The 21,345-nt window shown below is 35.2% G+C and overlaps 1 protein-coding gene across 1 annotated transcript in view; it reads right to left on the reverse strand.

Annotated features, from left to right (window-relative positions):
• The window catches only part of DENND1B (DENN domain containing 1B), a gene marked incomplete at its 5' end in the record, with an annotated part of 148,918 nt that overhangs the window by 7,572 nt on the left and 120,001 nt on the right, over nt 1-21,345 (reverse strand). Inside the window, 6 exons of the mRNA XM_027671862.1 lie at nt 8,289-8,399; nt 9,171-9,227; nt 11,358-11,426; nt 12,253-12,293; nt 15,931-16,021; nt 21,133-21,234. Of these exons, the coding sequence (XP_027527663.1) occupies nt 8,289-8,399; nt 9,171-9,227; nt 11,358-11,426; nt 12,253-12,293; nt 15,931-16,021; nt 21,133-21,234 (471 nt within the window). The remainder of the gene's footprint in view (nt 1-8,288; nt 8,400-9,170; nt 9,228-11,357; nt 11,427-12,252; nt 12,294-15,930; nt 16,022-21,132; nt 21,235-21,345) is intronic.

Below are 21,345 nucleotides of genomic sequence, written 5' to 3' on the forward strand. Positions count from 1 at the left end.
TAAGAGACCATATTTTTTTATATATATATATACACATATGCATTATTATTATAGCACAGGACTCAGTAAAATTTAAAAACTATTAATGTTATATATAAAAAAAAGCTTCATCCTTCCTAGGAAAGAAACCACCTCTGCTTTAACAGATGCAGATATAGATGATGCATTTGAAAGAACATAAAGCAGTTGGAAACATCCACAGCTGTATGCCATGAAAATATCATCAATTCTGAGATTCTGTTAAAATGATAGGGAAACAGAGATAAACAAAATAAGTAGCTTCCCAATGACAGATAAAAATCCTTTTCTGTGACAATAAGGAGTCTGCAAGAGCAGGAAATCCCCCAAAATCTGTTTAGAGATACAGACAACCAGAAATATGTGTACAGGCACAGTACTTTGAAATTACAAGTATGCTGTAACACCACAGAGACCTCCACTGACTATGGCAAAGGTAAAGAAACATTAGTATCTGTGCTGAGGTGGGATTTATTATAAGTAAGGGTGATAAATTTGTTGAGATACTTAGTCATGGATAGAACACTAATTATTTATGTTCTGAATTGAAAAAATGAACAAACTCTAAGCTCCATACATTTTATACAAGGACACCTGAACACGGGTATCACTGGAGAATTTCATAATGCTGCTTTTAATTTTTAATAATTAGTCATGCTTCTGCAAACATTTTTCAAAAATAGTCTGTTTTTCTCCAAAGAAACAAGTAAACTTCCACTTTCCCTGAAGAATCGCAGGCCATTTTTCCCTCAGGAAGCTTGAGCTCCCTAAATCAGCCCGAGGCTCCCCACTGCCCACATTCAGGCATCACCTCCAAGCAGCCACATCCCGCTCGTTTTTCTCAATGGCACAGAGGCTATTCTTAGCTAAAGTGCCTGTTTTCAGCTGATGATGCACTGTGGCACCATGCCACACATCATTCTAGCTGCAAAGAGTGCACCATCCGAAGGCAGCCTGGCTCCATTTTAATTGGCAACAAGCACAAGTGTTAGTCTTTTAAAATAGGACGTGGGGATTTGCAGTGCCATTTGCAACAACTAAAGCCAGCAGCTCATTTTTTTGGGGGGATGATTCTAAGAATCAGATTAACCAGGCGGAATTTCCAGTTACAAAAACTGAGAAAAATATCACATATTTTCCCTTCTGATGGTTATTAATGTCCCAGGTACACTCAGTGATGGAAGGAAAATGACAGAATGGAGCACTGAGGACAGGAGTAAGGAGATAAGGAAGAACATGTGTCAGAAAAGGAAAAACTAATCAGGTGTCCATATGCACAAAGTCACATAAATGTTTATATGCACAAAGGCAGGAAAGGGAACACGGGTTTGAGGTAACAGGAAAGTCGAGAGACTTGGAATTAACTCAGGTACACCATGTGTGACTTTAATGAATCATAAGAGCCGTAAAGCCAGTTTGCCTGGCTGGAACTTAAATAGATCTTTTGGTTAAAATAGGCATCATACCCTGACATCAGCAGAACTATCGCATGGTAAAATCACTGCTGGGAGCACTGTTTGCTGATCGTGTGTGACTTTCTCAGAGGAAAACTTACAAAAATACTATAGTTGAAATGTACAATGTGGATGTGATCATAAAGACAAACGTTCTATACCTCCAGACTTCAGAAACACTGAACTCTGTCCATCAGACCTATGGACAGTGGAAGAACCTATTTGAGGGAAGCTCTGTATGAAGCCTGAAACAGACAAACTAATCACATTAGCAGGGAAAAAAAGACTGCGCCTTAGAAACAGAAATATTGACCCCAAGTACGTCTCTAGACTGTTTAAGGCTCCCAACCAGAAGAATTAAAAAAGAGAAGTCCCTCCTTCTGTTTGACACCAGTCTTCTGCTCAATAAAGAAGGTCTTTCTCTGCAAGGTGCTGTGAATATGGCTGGCACTTGAATTTGGATGCTACTCACTAATTTTAGATATTTTAGGGCCAAAATTAGAAAATTAACAGCAGGATAGAGGCGTCATCAGGATGCAGTCTAGATTCTAGGCGGGTTGAGTTGCCCTTTGGTCATGTCCCTCTCTCTCCACTTACTACATAAAGAGCCTAGGGCAGCACTGCAGCTAATAACTTCAGCATTTCAGAAGTGTCTAAAATTAGACAGGTCGAATCTGAGCTCTCACATCCAGAGATGCTGAGATCCCTGTAGCAAAGGCTTTTCCTGTATCTTTTAATTCTCTCTCCTTTTGCCCCCAGCCAAACTTTTTTCTTTAATTGAACTTCTTTATCCCTTTTTTTTTTTTTTTAATTCTAAGGTACAGGATTATAGAGAGAAAGAAAAGGTTAGGGAACATACAGTACTAGAGCTGAAGTTTTAGATGTAAAGTGGTGCTTCAGGCCAGAAGGCAAAAGAAACATGGAAGTTGGGATGCAGACCTCAAACATTGTCTGACAGCTCTTCTGGTTCCCTGCTTTGGGGGAGCCAAAATGTGACCCGTGGAAGACAGAAGACACACAGTAAATGAAAGCAGAAGACACCACCGTTACATGAAGACGTCAATAAATTCTCCTGATGAAAAATTTAATCCGGTTATTTCAATTAACTACTAAGGAGAGAAAGGTTAATCCAGTTTCAAAGGTGAGACAGCATTTTTCTTTCATATACTTCAGAAAAAGCAAACACTGGAAACATACCAGTATGGTGTGTTTGTTTGTAGAAGAAAAGACCCTCAGAAAGGCTGTCTTTCTATTTGTTAAAAAACTTAAGCAGGGGACAATAATAGTCAGGAACAGCACCTGCGAAGTTCTTGCTTGAATAAATTTTTCTTTCACTAAGATCAGAGGTAGATATGGTGATGACTTTGCCTTGAAAAACCAAGCATTCCACAAAATGCTCAAAGGGTAACAAAAAATTCCAGAGTGATTTCCTGGCCATTATCCTAACTTCCCATTTCTTTAATTTTTATTTTTTTTTTAACTGAAAGCATGGTAATCTGTGCAGAGGTTTCTCAAATGATGTTTTACTGCAAAACTGGGAGACAAGTAGCCACAAGGTTTACACTTGTTTATGGGTGCAGAAGGAAGAGCAGAACTCTGCTGCAGAATGTCACCGTCTCTGTTTAGCAGAGAGGGCAGGGGGGAGCAGTGAGCAATGTTGTAATTCTGCCTCTCCTTGGTAGCTTATTACTCCCTATTCTGGAAAATAATATTATGCACAATACATGAAAGCATCTAAATGCTTACTTTGCACAAAATCCAGGTACTATTTCACTTAACAAAAATAATGGAAGTACCGGTTAATTTCTGAGAGGTTTTCTATTGTAACAAGCAAGGCTTGCACGAGGCAGAGGAAACATGTGCCTCCAACTCTTCAAAAAGGTACCGGCGCCACGAGAGGGCACTCTCGTAATCTACAATTTGAATTTTGGCTGCATAGCTTTTTCATTTTTAATTAAAAGGAAATCTGACTGTTTTGCAGAATAAAGAGATCTTACTTGACACACCAAGACAAAAGATTTTTCTCCAAATTAAAGGAAGTTAATGATATCTACAATATTTTCAAATTACATATTAGCTAAGAATCAGAATTTACTGATCAACCGAAGCTTACTTCAACGCTGTATTTCACTTTTTATTTACAAAATGTGATTTACATTTTAAAAAAGCTCTTACTTTATGACATCTGTCAATTTATAATATTTTAGACAATTAGAGCAGAAGAGACCTCCAGTAACATAATCAGTGTTATCTGTGGATGGTAGGCATAGATGTGATCTCAAGCACATTATCTGAATACAAATACAGGCAAATGCCCTTAATCAGAGCTTTTATGCTTCTGAAATCATTTTGGGGCTGTTTGTGGATTTTTTTTTCCAAAAGGAAGTCACCTTATACAGAATACTCAGTATATTCAGCACTGCATTATCACAAGTATGTCATCTCCTCTCTTACATTACTGGTAAAAAAAAAAAAAGTATTCAGAACAGCCAACTCTCACAGTCTTTTTCAGGTTAGGAGGGTAATCAGTTACTAGAAGCCCTTTGTAGCTAATGATTATGTCATTTATTTTACTGGCCATTGTAGGGATATTGATAAATGGGGCACTCCTGAAGGTAAGGTTATTCTGAACACATCTTCCTGCTTGACACTTGCTATCTTTGTTGAACAGATGCCAAGTATACCTACTGCAAGCTGAATTCTACATTGTATACTTACTAGGATATACTTCAATAAAAGTGAAAAAGCTCCATTTGCAATATGCTTTAAAAAAAAAAAAAGACTAAAAACTGGTAGTTCTCTTCTATGTGAGCATACCAAGAAAAAAGTTTAGTCTAAGTTGGCTTTTATTACCTTATGCAAAAGTGTTTTTAATACCTTCTTAGTCACTGTATTTGGATCCTGCAAAGTCATGACGAATAGTTCACTTGGTATCTTCAATATAGGAACATTTAAAGTATTGCTGACACACAGGGATTCCTGGTAAATCCACACTTAGAATCCAAATGCCGATTTCCATTACAGATGCAAGATACCTGTAGTACCTTTAGGCACATACTATTACATACATTTCCTTAGAGACAAGGGGGCATTGCTAACTTACTAATTGCAAAGTGAACTGGTAGCTCTTATTCGGTATTCTGCAAATCTTCAAGAGTGTTTTATTAGCCACAAAATACATTAGGACTATTGATATCCTGAAATGCTCCACTTTCAATAAGCTACCCTAACACCTAACATAACAGCAAAATTACAAAGATCATATTCATGAAATCAAACTGGTCTTCCTGGCATTCTAACCAGGATCATAATAAACACATTTTCTTTTTAATTACATATTAATTTGGAACAATTTTACAGAGCTCCTACTGCATTTAGGCCCCTGCGTACACAGAAACCTGCATTACCTGGGAGTATATAATGAAACAGAACTAAAACAGATTATGCAAAAACTGAATGCACTACAGTCTAATACATGCCCTCCTGTGCCCTTCTCATCAATAGTTAAAGTAATTCAGCAACATCATTGGGAAGATACTGCAGTGTTGAAGCGGTCTCATGCTTGCATTAATTTCTGTTTCAAAAATTTTAGCTGGTGATTTCTTATACCTTCTACATCCCTTATTAATGCAAGAGATAAAAAATACCAGAGACATATTATTAGCTCTAGGCATGAAACAGTTAACAGCAGTGCACATGCCAAGGTTTTAATAAGGCTTAACAATAAAAAGCTTCAATCCTCCACTTTCACTAGATTTTTGTTGTTGTGGTTTTCCCTTGCTTAGGGCAATCCATCTGTTAATGTTGACTTGCAATATAGTTAAGCTCGCACACATATAAAAAGCCTAGAAGAGCGAACCTAAGCAAGGGGAAGCTCAAATGAATATTACAGAGATAGAAGGATTCATCTGAGGCACAGATTAATTGTGTGCGCACACGCGCATGCACACGGGCACGTAGGAGTGCACTCCCCTCAGCTCCTTTTTTTTTTTAGGAAAGACTCGCAAAATGGAAATTATAGGAGGGCAAGCTGATCACTACGGTTTGCAATAGCACATTTAATTATTTATCCTCTGATTAGGTTTTGACAGCTACTTTATACGCTATACTTTTTTTTTTATTTACTGCTAATTTTTTTTTAAGTCTATTGCTTATCTGTTAAAAAAAAATACAATAAGGCCACTATGACAGCAGTGATAAAGCTTAGTAAATATTCATTGTTAAAAATGGCTCTGCACTGTGACCAGTGCTGGTATTCTCCCTGGGCCAAACTGGCCTTGTTTTCAATAAAACCAGAGAAGTATCCTTTCCCTTGAGCCCTGTTAGGCTGAGGCTGCAGTTGGAACTGTCATCTTCACACAAAAGCAAAGGGGTTGGGTTTTACAAACGCAAAGCCTAATTGGGAGATCTTCATGGCTGTACCCTTGACATTTATTAAAGCCTCATCAACAAAACAGGAAATAACCGTACTAATTAGCAGACCCATATACAAACTACTATTTGTTGGGGTAAAAGAAGATTCACTTTTTATTGTAAAGGAAACATCCTCTCAGACCCCAAAATCCTGTTATTTTTAAAATAATCTTTCTCAGTGGAGTAAACTTTCATATCATACACAACTTTTCAAAATAAATATGTTTTACAGCATCTCAGGTACTATTAGTTAGTATTTAAATTTAACTGTTTCCAAGAAGTGGAGAACAAAAAGCTCAATGCATGCATCTAATATGACATAAAATGTAACACCAAATTCTTTATATTTACAATTTTCTAAATGTTTCAGTATGGAAGAAATAGTAATAAAGTGCAGAGATGCCTCTTGTTTGGAAGCAAGGTGACTATTAAAAGCAATCTCTCTCTTTTGTTCATTGTTTATTTAGGTTTTGGGGTGATATTCCAGTACACTGACATAACAACTTAATCAATATCTGATCCTTACTTTAAATATGTATCAAATTGCATGAACCCTATTTTAGCACTATCCTTATACTGATATAGACACTCGTGGACATCATTTTAGAAATCTGGGTGGAGAGGTTCATTTGCAGGATAAAGAGTTATTGCAGGATAAAGAGAAAAAGGATTAAATCTGACAACAATGGCACTGAAATTCACTTCTTTTAAACAGTAGTTTCAGTACTAGATCAAACACTCTCTCATACACACGCATTGTGAATACAAATATATATTTTTGGACGCAAAGTTTAAAATCACCACTTATTAATAAAGAACTTGTATTTATGTAATCTTATTCAAACACAAAGAATAAAAATAAAAAGAAGAGTAGCAACAGTAGACTTATTTTTTAAAAACCTTTTTGTTTGTTTGCTTTTGGGGGGGCAGGAAAAAGAGGGAATGGCATGAGTGAGGATTGAAGGAGTTCTTGGAGAGCAATCCCCATGTGCTCCTTCCTGCCCACTGGGTTCACGTGACATTTGGGGCTGGGGAGAAAACAAGGGACCTTCATTTGCAGCAGGGCAAAACCACAGGGCTGTTATTACAAGCTTTGCTAATGAATAAACCCTATTTAAGTACATGGATTTGTATGTGTGTATGCACACACGTTAACATGTGTGTGTACATGTGCAAACAGCTACGGACAGATATTCACTCCTGCCTTATTTTCAAGGCTAAAAGACAACTTGTAGAAACAGCAAAGATTATAGGATTTAGCACTATATAGCTGTATGAACACAAAAATATACAGAAGTTAAATTGTTCTGTCTGAACACGTGCCTTCAAAAGAAATGTTTAATTGTACCAAGGTAAATTATATCCCTTTGTATCCCTAGACTCCTGTACATAACACTAGGCAGCACTACCACATCAATGAAGCAGAAAGTCTTTGCTTTATTTATAACCCTACTAAAAATTACTTAATACTAATGTACAATTTCACCATCATTTAGCAATAATCTGCATAAGTTCTATGTTAAATTTCACAAACTTTATTACTGATAAAAATTAATTCAAAATCAAATTCATTAAACAGACAATCCAGATTTTTATTGCTGCAATACCTAGAGCAAAAAAATTAATGTTGTTAGATCACCCGGACTGAATTTCTAGACTTAATTTTCATATGAGGAAGATACAGGCATTAAAAATCCATATATAACATATTAAAAACATGCAATAACAATGTAATGTAAAAATAAACACCTGTATATTAAAAATATGTATGTACGCGGGTAATAATTTGTAGAAAAAAGTGTTACAAAACCTATTTTGTTGATATCTTTGAAATAAAACTGTCAAACTGAATCCAAAAACATTAAAACACTTGCCAAAGTTGAGACACTACACCTGTTACTTCAAATCTAGAATAGAAAGGATTAGAGAACAAAAGCCAAGACATTGGCACTGTATTAACTAGCTGACTTATTATTAAAATAATAAATAATAATGATCTGAGCAAGGTTAAAGGCCATATGGCTGCCAAAACAATTTATTAGAAACACAAAATTATTGTGTCTCACCATAAGAAACTAAAAAAGATAGCTTAATAGAGGTCTGTGAATAGACCAGAATGATTTTTTTGTGAGAAGCCTCTATCAAAAACAGTATTTAAAAACTAAATCCCAAATCCATACTTATAAGTATGTTCTTTCCCCTCTCAACAGGGATGAAAGAGAAATAGCATTTTTTTCATACAAGTAGCATAGCAGTATTTCCACAAACACAGCCTTTTAATCACACTATCTCATCAGAGACAGTAAAATAATCTTAAAAAAAATTCAGCAAAACACTACTATAAGTGGCAAAAGAAATTCCCCATATGCATGTGAATATGAACAGAAGTTTCAGGTGTCTTACCTGTGCCAGTCTTCGTTTTTCTGAGCTTGTTCTTTTCTCATAATGTGATGTGTAGATAGGAACATTCTGTACTGCACCAGCACTGCAAGTTCCATACTCTTCCTCACTCTCCTATGCAACAAAACAGATTTAAATTCCTTTATTTATAATCACTATCTGCAAACATACCCTCCAAATTATGCATGCAGAATGCATTCAAAATGATCTTGCCACAATCTATTACTGTCATGAAAATACCATCTGTAGTAAGAAAATCAAATTTAGCTTTTCAAGACACTGGATTACACACATTGTCATTTAAAAGATGAATTGTTCAAATATTTTTGAAATTTTTCTTAAAATAGCATAAAAGTTGTCCAAAAAATGGTTCCTTCTCCATACAGAAAAATCTTAAGTGGAAACAAAATTTTGAATGGGAAAAGCAGCTATAAAATGCCTAAAACATCTTTTCTAATGAAACTATTCATTTGTCTCTAAACACTGCTATTGTTCAAAAATCTTGCAAAACTAAAACTGGACAACTACACTTTCTGAAATACATTGTACTGCAAGACTTTCCCATCTCAAATTCTCAGTTTGAAGCAAAGGCTGGGATTGTGATATCAAAGCAATCAACTTTATGAAAACATACATCCTCTTAATGTATCTTTGAAGACCTCTGTTGTTCTATGATAAAATATGCAAACAATAAAGAGATTATTCAGTGGATGCATAGAATGACAGATAGTTGCCAGAGGGCTCGTTATGAAAAATGTATTGTTGAACAAAGGGCTAAGCATATTTCAAAAGTCATTAAAAACACAAATCTCATGTGATTTGTAACATATAAGCTTCAAACTGATACAGGAAGCAATGTAAGAAAGTAAAAAGTGCACCACATACCTTGTGTTTTAACTTACTCTTCACTTCTTTTATTCCTTGCCTTGCCTGGTTTTTTGCCTAGAGAAAGAAAAGGACTTGAGTAGCTCTGCAAGACACTGGCTGTAGTCACAGAACATGCTTTATGATGCCATACCTATTTTACCTTTTTTTTTAAACACCTGGTGATATAAAGCAATAACCTTTGTGACAAATTTCAAACATGCACTGTCACTATATTTTTTTATATGCATGCTTTGTCTGTATATTTAAGGATTTTTTTCAGTACATGCATGCCAATGCTGTGAAAACATACATACTCAAAAATCTTCCATTATTACTAGGGACAGGCTAAGTATGGTCATATACATCACTTCTTTATTTGAAATTCTCCTTTAAATTTGAAAGGGCATTTTAGCAGTAAAGCACGTTGAAAAAATGCTAAGATTTTAAGATGACTGCTACAGTGTTCCAGTCTGGCAACTTGCAGGGCAACATCAATCTTAAGAGAAATGAAGTGATTTCATATGCAGATGGAGATTTTGCCCAGTGTTGCTGAACAGCATAGTGCTGCTATTTAGGGGAGAATTCTGTATGCATTAAAAGAGGCAGACAAGGATCACAGTTGCATAGAAAACAGCCAAGAATATTCTTCAATACAGAATACCATTTTCTTATGCTAAAAAACATTTGAGAGAGAAAAGGGAGGAGTAGGAAAAAAAAAGGGGGGGGCACAACATCAAAAACTCTAACCCTAATAGAAGAAAAGGTAAAAACTACAGAAGTTTTCAAGGTTGTCTTGAAAGCAGGACTTTAAAAAATATATTTAAGGCCATAAATATCTGGAAACTACCTATTTTTTCAATGGTTTTCTGTACGTGGCAATTCAGAAAAACAAAATAATTTTCTTGAATCAAGAGGTCAGAGAGTCTTTTTGATCCTTAAATCATACATCCATAAGCTCATTAACAGTCCAATGGGGTGCCATGTAGCAAATGCTAACCTGAAAGCCACTTTAAACTTTCCAGATCATGCTCACAGCATTTAGATGAATTTTGGAGTGCTTTGTTCTAACTCTGAGGGATGGTACCAAGCACATTACTCAAAACTACCAACCGGTTATCTAACAATTAAGAAATCCATATTTCATTTCTCTAGTAGCAGGCTCCATAAAGGGCAACAACATAAGAAATCAAATGGGGTATAAATATGAATACCATACACACATGGATCCTCAAAAATTTACTAGTGTTTCCTGAAGTTCACTTTGAAGAACCTTTACTATCAAGGACATAATTATCAAAATTGAAGGCTGGGAGAAGATCATGTAACCACCGTCTAAGATAGTGCAAATTAAGATGAATAATTTGCAGATAACCTGTTAATGAACCACTTTTTAAATTATAAATGAGTCCATGAATATGAAGTATATTTAATTTATTTACCTGTATCTCTCCATGACTGCTGTGTTTGTCAAGTGATGTAAAATTAAAAATTCTGTTTGAAAACTTTACTGAAAATACACCAGCTTAGACTGGTTTTCTGATTTATTTCAGGACTACTTATTATGCATCCAACTAGTGAAACAATTAGAAAAGCAAAAAGGAAGCCAAAACTCTCTTCCCATATATTAAAAAAGCAACCCTAAAATACTTCCCACTTCATTTTATACTATTGCTGTTTCACCAGACTGCACAATACCGTATAGTCTCACATGTTTTACTGGTTCAGCAGTCTTCGAAAACAAGATCTTTTAACATCAAAAGTATAAGCACTAAATCCAGTTAAACATGAGTATTCCAATACCATCTTTAAAAGAGCAGATGATTTGCTGCACACATTACTGATGCTTTACCACATCTTTTCAACAGTGCAGCACTTAGTGCCAAAGCAAAATTGCAGCTGTGTATCAAATAGCTAAATGATATTCAAATAAGCTTCTAGTGTGTATTAAAACTGAAACAAAACCAGTGCACTAATGCTTTGAAAAACTCTATTTTTATGTACAAGCTACCTGGAAGACACTGAATCAACTCTAAATCCTAGCGCTAGATGAGAAAACAAGCAAAGCTAGACACTTTCTAAAGGCTGAAGTGCTTTTCTGCAATACATTTAAAAAATGCTTAGGTTTTTAAGCATTCAGGAAGAACAAGAGGTTGTAGGAAGTTGCAGTATTTTTATGTATTATTTATTTGAAATAGATGATCTCACAAATTTATATGCTGTTTTCACAGCCGGAGTGGCTTTGGTCATCGCTGTGTTGATCAGTGCACCGCCTTTCTGAAATGCACAAAAAATGTATTTTAGCAACATTTTAACACAAGTCAAACCTTAAGACAACAGCAAGGAAAAATAAACAGCGTGCTGTGAAGAAATAACAATCTTCCTTTTAAATGGGTAAGAGCAACCACAGCTGTGTTTCCTCTCCAACCTGCTGTCTGCAGCCACACAAGGGTTACAGTACGTCATTACCACGGCTGACACATTTATCAATGCATTCTAACAGAATGATGTATTCTTGTTCTTCATTCACTGTTACCATTTCAAAATCAATTCAGAAGTTAAGGCTATTTTTCATGTGTTCCTATCATATTTATTATGCGACTAAAAAATACTTTGACCCCACGGAAAGAACTATCTCATTTAATCACACAAGAATTCTCTTAATCTAAAATAATATATTTTACTAATCCTGCAGAATAACAAGGTTATACCCAGGGTCTTTTGCTAGCCAAACTGCACGAATCCAAATTAACAGAATTGCTATTTACTCGAAGTGATAAACTTCATATCAAATTGTACTGTCACACCTAATTCACAGTTATGGAATGTAACATGATACAGAAAGCAGTGAAATCTTTAACTATACAGAGAGAAAAACCTCATGCATTTTGCCATTTGTTTTTTGTATGGGACTTTTGTGGTTTTTTAAATCTTCAAGAAGAAAACTCACAAAATTATTGCATATACCATAGACATGTTATTTATTACAGAACACACATTTTCCTCACAAATGAACAAACTTTTACCATTACATAGATGTAAGAAAAAGGATAAAGGCTTAAAGGACAAGGTAGCCAGCATAATTACTTAACCAAGTTTATACCTTCACTGTATGCATCCACTGTTGGTAAGATCTTGAATTTCCTGAAATAGAAATGTAAAATATAACACAATAAAACATACATTCAACATCTAAAATGTTTCAACCCTCTTCACTATATGCATAAAGAAATGACCTTAGAGGGTGATTTATTAATTTAATTCTTTCAAGACAGACAAGGAATGTAAAGATAAGAATACACGTACACTAAAAAAGAAACCTAGGAATCTCTTATTTCATGTTTTCTATTTCCTTCGTAAAAGCTTATCTTTTCAACACACAACGTTTTTAATTCCAACTGAGGTAGAAAGAGAAATTAAAACTATGATAAGGCATCATACTGCTAGAAAGTCTACAAAGAAAAACACTAACTCACAGGAAAGAATACAATATCATTAATTGCATTCAACCATAAAGATCCCTCTGGGCAAATTTTCAGGCCCCACAGTGACATGGATGCAGAAGGTACAGTCCCAAGGAAAAAGAACTAGAGAAAAGTCTAAGGGTTATGGCACAACTGTGTATTCCTGTGCAGGAAACATCCTTTTAAATACTTAACTATATCTACTTTCTTTCACAAAGAAAAAACTCTAAAGGCAAGTGAGAGCTACTGGCTTCTGTAGGACCACCGTAGACTACTGTGCCACTAAACTGGCCATGAAGGACAACATTAAATTCTACTTGATGAAGAAATGAATACTATTTCCTAAAAGTGCTTCAGCTGAATGCCAAAGATTAGGTCCATGATCCCTGAGAAAGTTTTAGAGTACATCAGTCACTTGAATACTCCAGTACTGTGTGCTGCTATGGACCCCATACAAGACATTCACTTTGATAGGAATGCTGAAGTTTCAGAGTTTGACCATTTTGAAAGGACCATACCAATACATCCTTGAAGTTGCAGAGTTTTAACAGGAGTTTTCAAAACTTCTTAACCTTTGCAATAATCAAGTAACCAAGATCTGGGTAGAATTATTGCATTGAAAGCCAATACAGTCTCCTAGAACAGGTCTGAGAACTATCTGGATCATTGTAAAAGGTATTCCAAAGTTTCTCAATGAGGTGAAAAAACGAGCTGTTTATACTCCTATCAGGCACTTTCACACATTCCACTGAACTTTTTACAAGCAATGTTGAGAAAGCCAGACTCTCAGACTCTCTCTAAGAACGTCAAAATAAGCAAAAATAACTAATTTTTCACTTATTTGATCTGGCTCCCTAGACCTGTCACAGAAGGAAGCATGCAAATAACATGTTACAGGGTGAAATTCAACAATTGCTAGTATGTTAAAGAAACTGCAGGAACCATAAGTACTTTCTTTAACGTGACATTTCATAACTTCAATTCTTATCAACAATATTCATATATCATCTGGGTTCTGGTGTCTTTAACAGTGACTCTTTCCACACCTTAGCTGTAATTTCAAATGTTTTCACTTTTTCAGTTTTCCTTATTCTACCACCACTGATATTAGACCAATGGAAAAGAAAAAGACTGGAGTAAAATTCATGTGATTACAAATTACTTTAATTAATGTATTCTACCAGAAATCCAAGTGCTAAGCCAATCCATCACTTTATTCTTGTATTGAAAGTTACATAAAACTCTTGAGAACTAATACTTCCACTGAATAATACATGTAAGAGAAAATAAAATTTTAAATACAAAGTGCAAACTGTAATGAAGATGGCTGACAAATTTATTTTCAGATGTAGATATACAGAAATAAGTTTTGACCACTTTTATTGAAAAAAAAATTAAAAAATGAAATTTAAGCCTTAATCTTCAATTTCCAGTTTAATTTTCTTTTCTGGTTTAGTTACACTTGCATATGGGGAAAAATGCCAATTTAAAAAGAGATTACTTAAAGAATCACTTTCAATTTGATTCAGTAGTTTTTAAATTATACTTTCTACAGCTAAGACTGTTCACCTGTCCTTTAACAGCTTGTAGCTCACACTAACTTTCTGTGACTTTTCTGAAATCCGGGTTTCACCTGCTTTTTTAAAACCTTGGGCTTCCTGATCAAGTTGATGGGAGCTAACTCTGCAAAGAGATCATAGTTCTACCCCATTAGCGTCACAAAATGTCATCTTCCATTGCACACATATTGTTAGCCCCGCACTTCATAACAATAATGAGACAGCAGTTATGTAAATACTGAATATGTGCCCTAAGCAATTTGTCCACAGCCTGGCAATATTCAGCTTGCCTGATGTGAAAAGTACACACGGAGTGCAATCTACCCGAGAACTGATAGCAGAGCTGAGCAGTCCCTCCTGAGCAGAGCCAGGTGAGACATGGTTCACAGGCTGCCAGAGCCCAGCCAAGAAACAAGCTTTATCTAACTTCTATTGCAGTTTTATTGCAGCCTCCTGACCCCTAACCGCAGCCAGCGAACGAGCTCTGAGTACTGACATCACCTATCTGAATAATGGATGCTCAATGCCTCAAATCTGTTTACAGAGCAGCATAAGTTACCCTAAAAAGGCAGGAAATAAGTAAATCTCTGTATAACTAACCACACTTTAATCAAGAAGAAGTCTCACAAATTATGTGCTAGATCCTGGCACAAGACACAGAGGGCAGAAGGCAGTGGAAATCTTGAACAAAAGCAATTATGTACTTTGAGTACAAAAAAGGTGTTTTGCAGGAGGTACAGATGGCTCTGCACCACTTGATAGTTTCTCTGTGGGTGCCCATTCAAAAGTAGTCTTGCAAAGGAAGCTGCCATATGCAACTCTGTGGATTTGCTCATATCACATAAATTCCATCTACTGAGGAAGCTTCTACACTACTTTCAAGATTGACCATAAAACAGTATTTGTGCTGGTCGTGAATATTTTGATCCAATATTTCGATACCATCTATTATACCTGTGCTGGTTTTGGCTGGGGTAGAGTGAACAGCTGTGTGGTGCTTATTCGCCAGCTGGGGTTAAAACATGACAATACCTCAAATAACAATAGACTTGTACTAAATGTTTAACAGGAAACCTTTCAATAATCCTGTAATAATCAGGACTGGATTCAGCATGCACTCTTCCTTATGGGTTACCTAATGTGAAAAGCACTGTAACAATTGCCAGTGAACACAACTGAGGCAAACAACATGAGGAATAATATTGTTGTTTATGGAGAAGGCAAACTTCCATGTCCCTTCTCATATCATATATAAAAGTTATAAAAACTTTCCCTTTTTTAGAGGAGCACATTTGCTGGAGAAAGCAAATTTCTCTTAACATTTAGGAAATCAGTCTGATTTCTACACTGCAGAAATAAGTAGGTATGAAAAAAAGAGAAGTGCTCATGGAAAACATAACTATCTAGAAGTTAAGCATCACGAATATCAAATATGTTAAAAATAGTTTACACGGAATATATCATATTACATAAACGTGAACACAGGAGTGATATCCCATCCTCTGCTGAAATGTAAGAATTATTTTACTGGATTAAACAAACATATCTTCATTTAATATACTGACAGAATCAGACACATAATAGTATGTGTCCCAGCAGTGATTTGTTAACACCTAAAACCTTTCCAAGAACGAATGGAAACAATGAAGCTGTAACAAGATTAATGACTTCTAAAATTTACAGGACATCATGAGGACATCACGTTGAACGGTTCCCAAAGAAGAAGTGTCAATGAGTACACACAAATTAATTCTGTACCTCCACAAAAGCCTCCTGCTGTGATTTCTTCTTCAAAAACATCAGAGAATCCTCTTCCTGCATTTAATTTTGATAGTCGACCATCAATAAACTGGAGGTGGAAAAAAAAAAAGGGTCACACTTTGTTTTCTCTTCTACTGCTTTACAGTGTTATAGTTTTAAATGTGTTCATTATAATGGAACATGTATGTTAAAGAAAATATATGGCTTAAGGATAATAAGGCTGTTAGATGGACTTTGCAAGAGCAGCTGTAATTACGAGCAGGAGGTATATAAAGTACTTTATATAGATCAAGTAAATTATCTAGATTTTCTGTATTTTCCTATGGCATGAAAATAAATTAATTATTTCCTTACTTTGGATTCGTAATCATACCCATATAAAGGTCACTGAGACAATCCCTGATGTTCTGTTGTGAATTTGTAAGAAAAACACAAACAAACCTCCCTGTGGCATCCCTTTTTGGGTAGACATCAGTAGATATGAAGCAGAACTTGCTGTACACAAAAAGTCCCTTTAGAAAAACTGGAAATATTTCACGACACTCAGTTCAAAGAAAAAACAGATGATGATGTCCAACTTGAGGTCTATTGCAAGCACATGTGTTCTACATGAAAAATGGCCCTATAGAGACAGTAAGTGAGGGGAAATTGTAGCAGGACCATCCAGTGAACAGCAGAGCAAAGCTGTGGCTTGGCTCCAGAGATGGTGGCAGAAGCAGGATGGATTTGATGGGCAGAGTTCGAGCTGACTTGAAGAGAATTTCACTTAACTCTACAGGAACGCAACACAAAGTGCCAAAACAAAGCAAGGCCTAATGCCAAGGCAGACCCCTAAGACCCTCTGCACCTGACTGAGCACAGTATAGCATTGACACCACTGTATTTTTAAGTTCTAATACACTTCTTTGTCCTTTTGGGTCTTTTTAAGCACTAACCCTTATTTAAGTTCATCTACAGATGCATATTGCAACACTTGTCCTTATGCAGAGGTTACAGCTGCATGACCACGTGGATTTGCATCTACAGACAAGTTAGATACAAAGACTGAAATGATCCAAATGCATCAGAAAAAGTCAAAATTAGATAATTAATGATTAAACCTCTCAGAAGGGATGAATACATTCTTTTCAAGAATTATCAGGCTTCAAGGAAGTACAACAAGCACATTGTTATAGGTTTAAAATTCTTTCAAGAAGCAACCCCTCCCTTTTTGTTTTGAAAAGGCTAAATCAAGTCTGACAGATAAAGTGAGAAAGCATTTATCCAATTATACACAGTTCATCTTCTAGCAAGAATTATGAGTTATGTGCTGGTACTAAACAGTACATAGGAACCAACCAGCATTAATTATTTGGCTCTATCAGTTTTTACCACAGATTATCCAAACAGTGTCAGTGCCAATCTGACGCTTGTCAATGAATGGACTAGAGACATGAAAAAACTAATTTCTCAGAGTACAAAAATTCCAGCAGCAAGAATAAGGCAAACACAAAGATAATTTCTCTCTCTTCCTTGTCTAAATTCCTTCTTATTTTTTCATTTTACTCCAAGTTGGCTTTTTTCCAAATAGGCTGGTTCATGGTCAGACCACTGTGGGATCACTGGATTATTTCACAGTAAGAAAAAGAGATAAGAGCACCTTTAGCTACTGCTGTGGAAAAAAAAACCCCAACAATGACACCCCCTCACCATCTCAGCCTTTGAACTGTACCACATTATCTCTTTGGGGAAAGTTATGAATTCATTCCATACTATAAACTAGTGTATGATTTATGGACATACTCATCATTTGGTAAAATCCTATCAACAGAAGACTGAAACACTGACTGAATTTGAGTATTTAATGTAAATACTGACAAAGAGAACTGTTAGTAAAAAGATATTGGAGACATTATTTAAAGGAAATGATAAGTATTAGTAGTGGTAGTAGTAGTTATTACTTTTGAGTAATTTACTGTTAATGGTTGCCCTTAAACTGCTACATGAAAAGAATAGCATGTGGAATTACACATAAAATTTATATCTTTCTCCTTCCATTTTTCAAACCCATACTCTCTTGAAAAATCCAGGCCTGGTATTTCAGGAAAAATTGTCATATGCAGCATATTTAATCAGGAAATAAGAATATTTAATACATAAATAATAGTTATTTTCTTTTTAAGAAAAATATATAACTAAATATCCTAATAGTTTAAGAATAATGATAACCAGGGTTTTAACATTAAATCTATTCAGGGCAAAAGGCAGCTTTACAAAACTAAAGCCAGCAAATTGCAGCAAATTGAACCTCACAACCCCCTAATAGCTGTGATCCATTTCAGCATATTTATCATTAATTACTTCTACAAATTCCTTTAAATCGTATGTTTTCCATAAACAGTTTGGTTTACTCTCTTTCAGAGATATATAAACAGCCCCTCTCAACTTCCAAAACATGTGAAGTCATCAACATGATGTAAAAGTTAACTCTTTAATTTATAAGTCTGAGAGAATGGCTGGAGGTTAAAAGATAATATAGACATTGTCCCTGCCAAAAATATACTGTCTCAATTCTTAGTAAAGACTAAGATGCTGAATTTGAGTAATGAAAATAAGATACAGAGATGAACATTATAATATCCAAGGAATAAAACTCAAGTCAAAAACCCCCTAGTTTCAAATCTGCTACATTATGCTAAGAAAACCAGCACATACATCTGGAAGTTAATCTCATTTTATGAATCTATCAAGGTAAAGGAAGCACAGTTGAAGTGTAGAATAACAGTACCATTACTTAAAAACCAAAAATTTTTATAAGTGCTGGTCTGTCAGTTTGCCCCTAACAATTTAATGAGGCTTACAAACAGATTTTGGGGGAGAAAAATGCTAAATGAGTAAATGAAAAATATATGAGTTATCAAAACACTGATTCTCACAGGCTCTTGGAAAATTAATTTCCTAGATAAAGGAAATGCAATTTATCTATACTACAGAAAAGACTCTTGCATTTCAAAATACTAGTTAGAGGAAATAAAAGCAGAGTACCTGAACAGTACACCTGAACTTTAGGTTGGATGAGGACTGGCCCAAGAAAGAGATAAGAGCTTGTAATGACAGAAGAAGTGTCAAGATGAGCTGTGGCCATGGTAAAGGTAAGCACTGGGTCTGATCCCATTTACAGGTCAGGTAATGATTTTGGTACAAAAGATTGGCATGTCCTAATACATTTGGGGGTATCACTACACAGAAAACACATCAAAATGCGATACAAAGTAAAAACAGATGATGTTGAAGATGAAAATAATCTGAATGGGAGTAACACAATGAATTAATCCCACAATTTATTCTGACAGAGATTTCCTGGTACTTTGGTGAAAATTACAACTTTCAAACTTGACAGAGTGGTTAAATTACAGGAATTAACATGTTTTAATGCAGGAGAGAGAAGATTAAAAATCTACAAAGAAAAAAGGACAGAGGAAGGATTTTCTAAAGTGGCACAAACAGAGCTCACTTGTCAGTTATGGCAAAAAGGGTATATTTAAACTACCAACTTTCTCCTTGGTCTAGGTTTAAGGCTGCCTCTAAGAACTATTTTCTGCTTAAAAGACCTTCCATAACCGAATAAAATACAGTCTGGTCTCTCTGAACACAAACAACTTTGAAAACAGCTCATTTGTCAGTGGGAAAAACTGGAGAAGATGCAGTTGGGCTGAGGATTAGCTGAAAAAGTAGGAGTAACCTTTGCAATAAGAACTAGAGGAATGAAAAAAACCTTCTACTACTACTACCACTATTAAACCACACACATCATCAAAATTGTTACTATTTCCTAATCCTCTAAAGTATATTATTTCCTTTAGTGGAAATAAAATTAAAACAAGCTATAAACAAACTGTAAACTTATTATGTTTAATTGAACACTTTAAAATGTAATAGGTAAGTACAGGGCCACACTGACAAGCCCATTCATTTCAGTGGAATAAAACCTATTTCTTACATCTGGAGATCTTGCTTTGGTACCAGTAGTATGACAACAGTTTAGAAACACTGTTTGTAAGCACCTTTCTATTAAGAAAGTTTCATACTACCTTATCTCCCCAAGATACACAAAATGTAAATGACACTTCAATCTGTGACTTCTTTCCATTTCAGCCCAATCAATCATACTTCAAAGGTTTCAGATTTCTTATTTCTTATTTTAAATTTTTATTTACATTTTGTATTGTATAACATACACCACAGTAAAACTGAATCAGCCCCATTCTATGATCATATTTTCACAGGACTTCTACAAAGCATCATCCTTGCACAGATCTTTACTTTAGACATGAGCCTCTGATTAACACCAAATGATCTTTTGAAAATTAGAAGATTCTATATATAATGAATTTCCCTTATCTATCATGGTAGTATATCTTCAAAAACGTCCCCCAGATTATTTAAACATGAACTCCTGTGTATCACTTGCAGGCAAATATATACTTTTATGAATCTTCTGATTTCATTCAGATTTTCCTTGATTTTCCTAAAAATCTAGTAATAAGTTTAACGCCCTTTTGATGCAATGGAGTCATCTGATGAAAAGGGAGAAAAAAGGGGTTACAGAATAAAATCAAAGAACAGAAATTATTTCAAAGTCTGTAATCAAACTATAACTATGCTGTGCCAGACATTCAACAACTTGTTCCCTATTAATCCAAAATCTGCAGTAATAGATCAGCTAGAATATGTTCAGGCCACCCCTATGGCTAAGGCTTGTAACATTCTCTGTGTGCATACTTCAAAGAGCCTAACAAAGAAAACTGCAACTGCAGTATGAATCCAGTTTTTAAATAAAACGGCACTGAAGTCCAATTTAAGTAAGCACTATGTTGTTTAAGCTCTTTGGTTGTGAGCCAAGAGAGCTGAAAATGAAGTTCAACCATCAAGCTGGGAGATCCATGGTTTTTCCTGTTTAGATGGGTTTCTGACTGGCTCTGAAGAGATGCTGCACTGGCTCTGCACCCTGAAGTTATTTTTTTGTTCAGCTTCATCACTGCTCTTTCCAGCTATAAGTGAAGATTTAAAAATACAACAAAAGTGTGATGACTGTACACAAAGTACCTGTACTTATATCTCACCCCAGAGCTTCATAACCTGACAGAAAGGAAAATGTATTTAAATACAGATATGTTTTAAGAGAAAATTATTAAACATGGGTCATTTACCCTCTCATACCTGTTTAAACAGTTGAAGATTAACAGCAGTTTCCAAGAACTGCTTAGTTGTACTGGAACGATGCTTCACAAAACTATTCTCACAGAAAGTTATAGGTTCTCCCTAAAAAATTGAAACACAAAAAGTTAGATGGTAAGTAGAGTATACATATATGTTGATTTATATAAAATTCTCCACCACAAATGTATCCATTTCTTAATAGACACACACAAA

The sequence above is a fragment of the Neopelma chrysocephalum genome, unplaced genomic scaffold (genome assembly GCF_003984885.1).
Source record: "Neopelma chrysocephalum unplaced genomic scaffold, ASM398488v2 Primary Assembly neopelma1_97222, whole genome shotgun sequence".
In the NCBI taxonomy this organism is placed as follows: domain Eukaryota; kingdom Metazoa; phylum Chordata; class Aves; order Passeriformes; family Pipridae; genus Neopelma; species Neopelma chrysocephalum.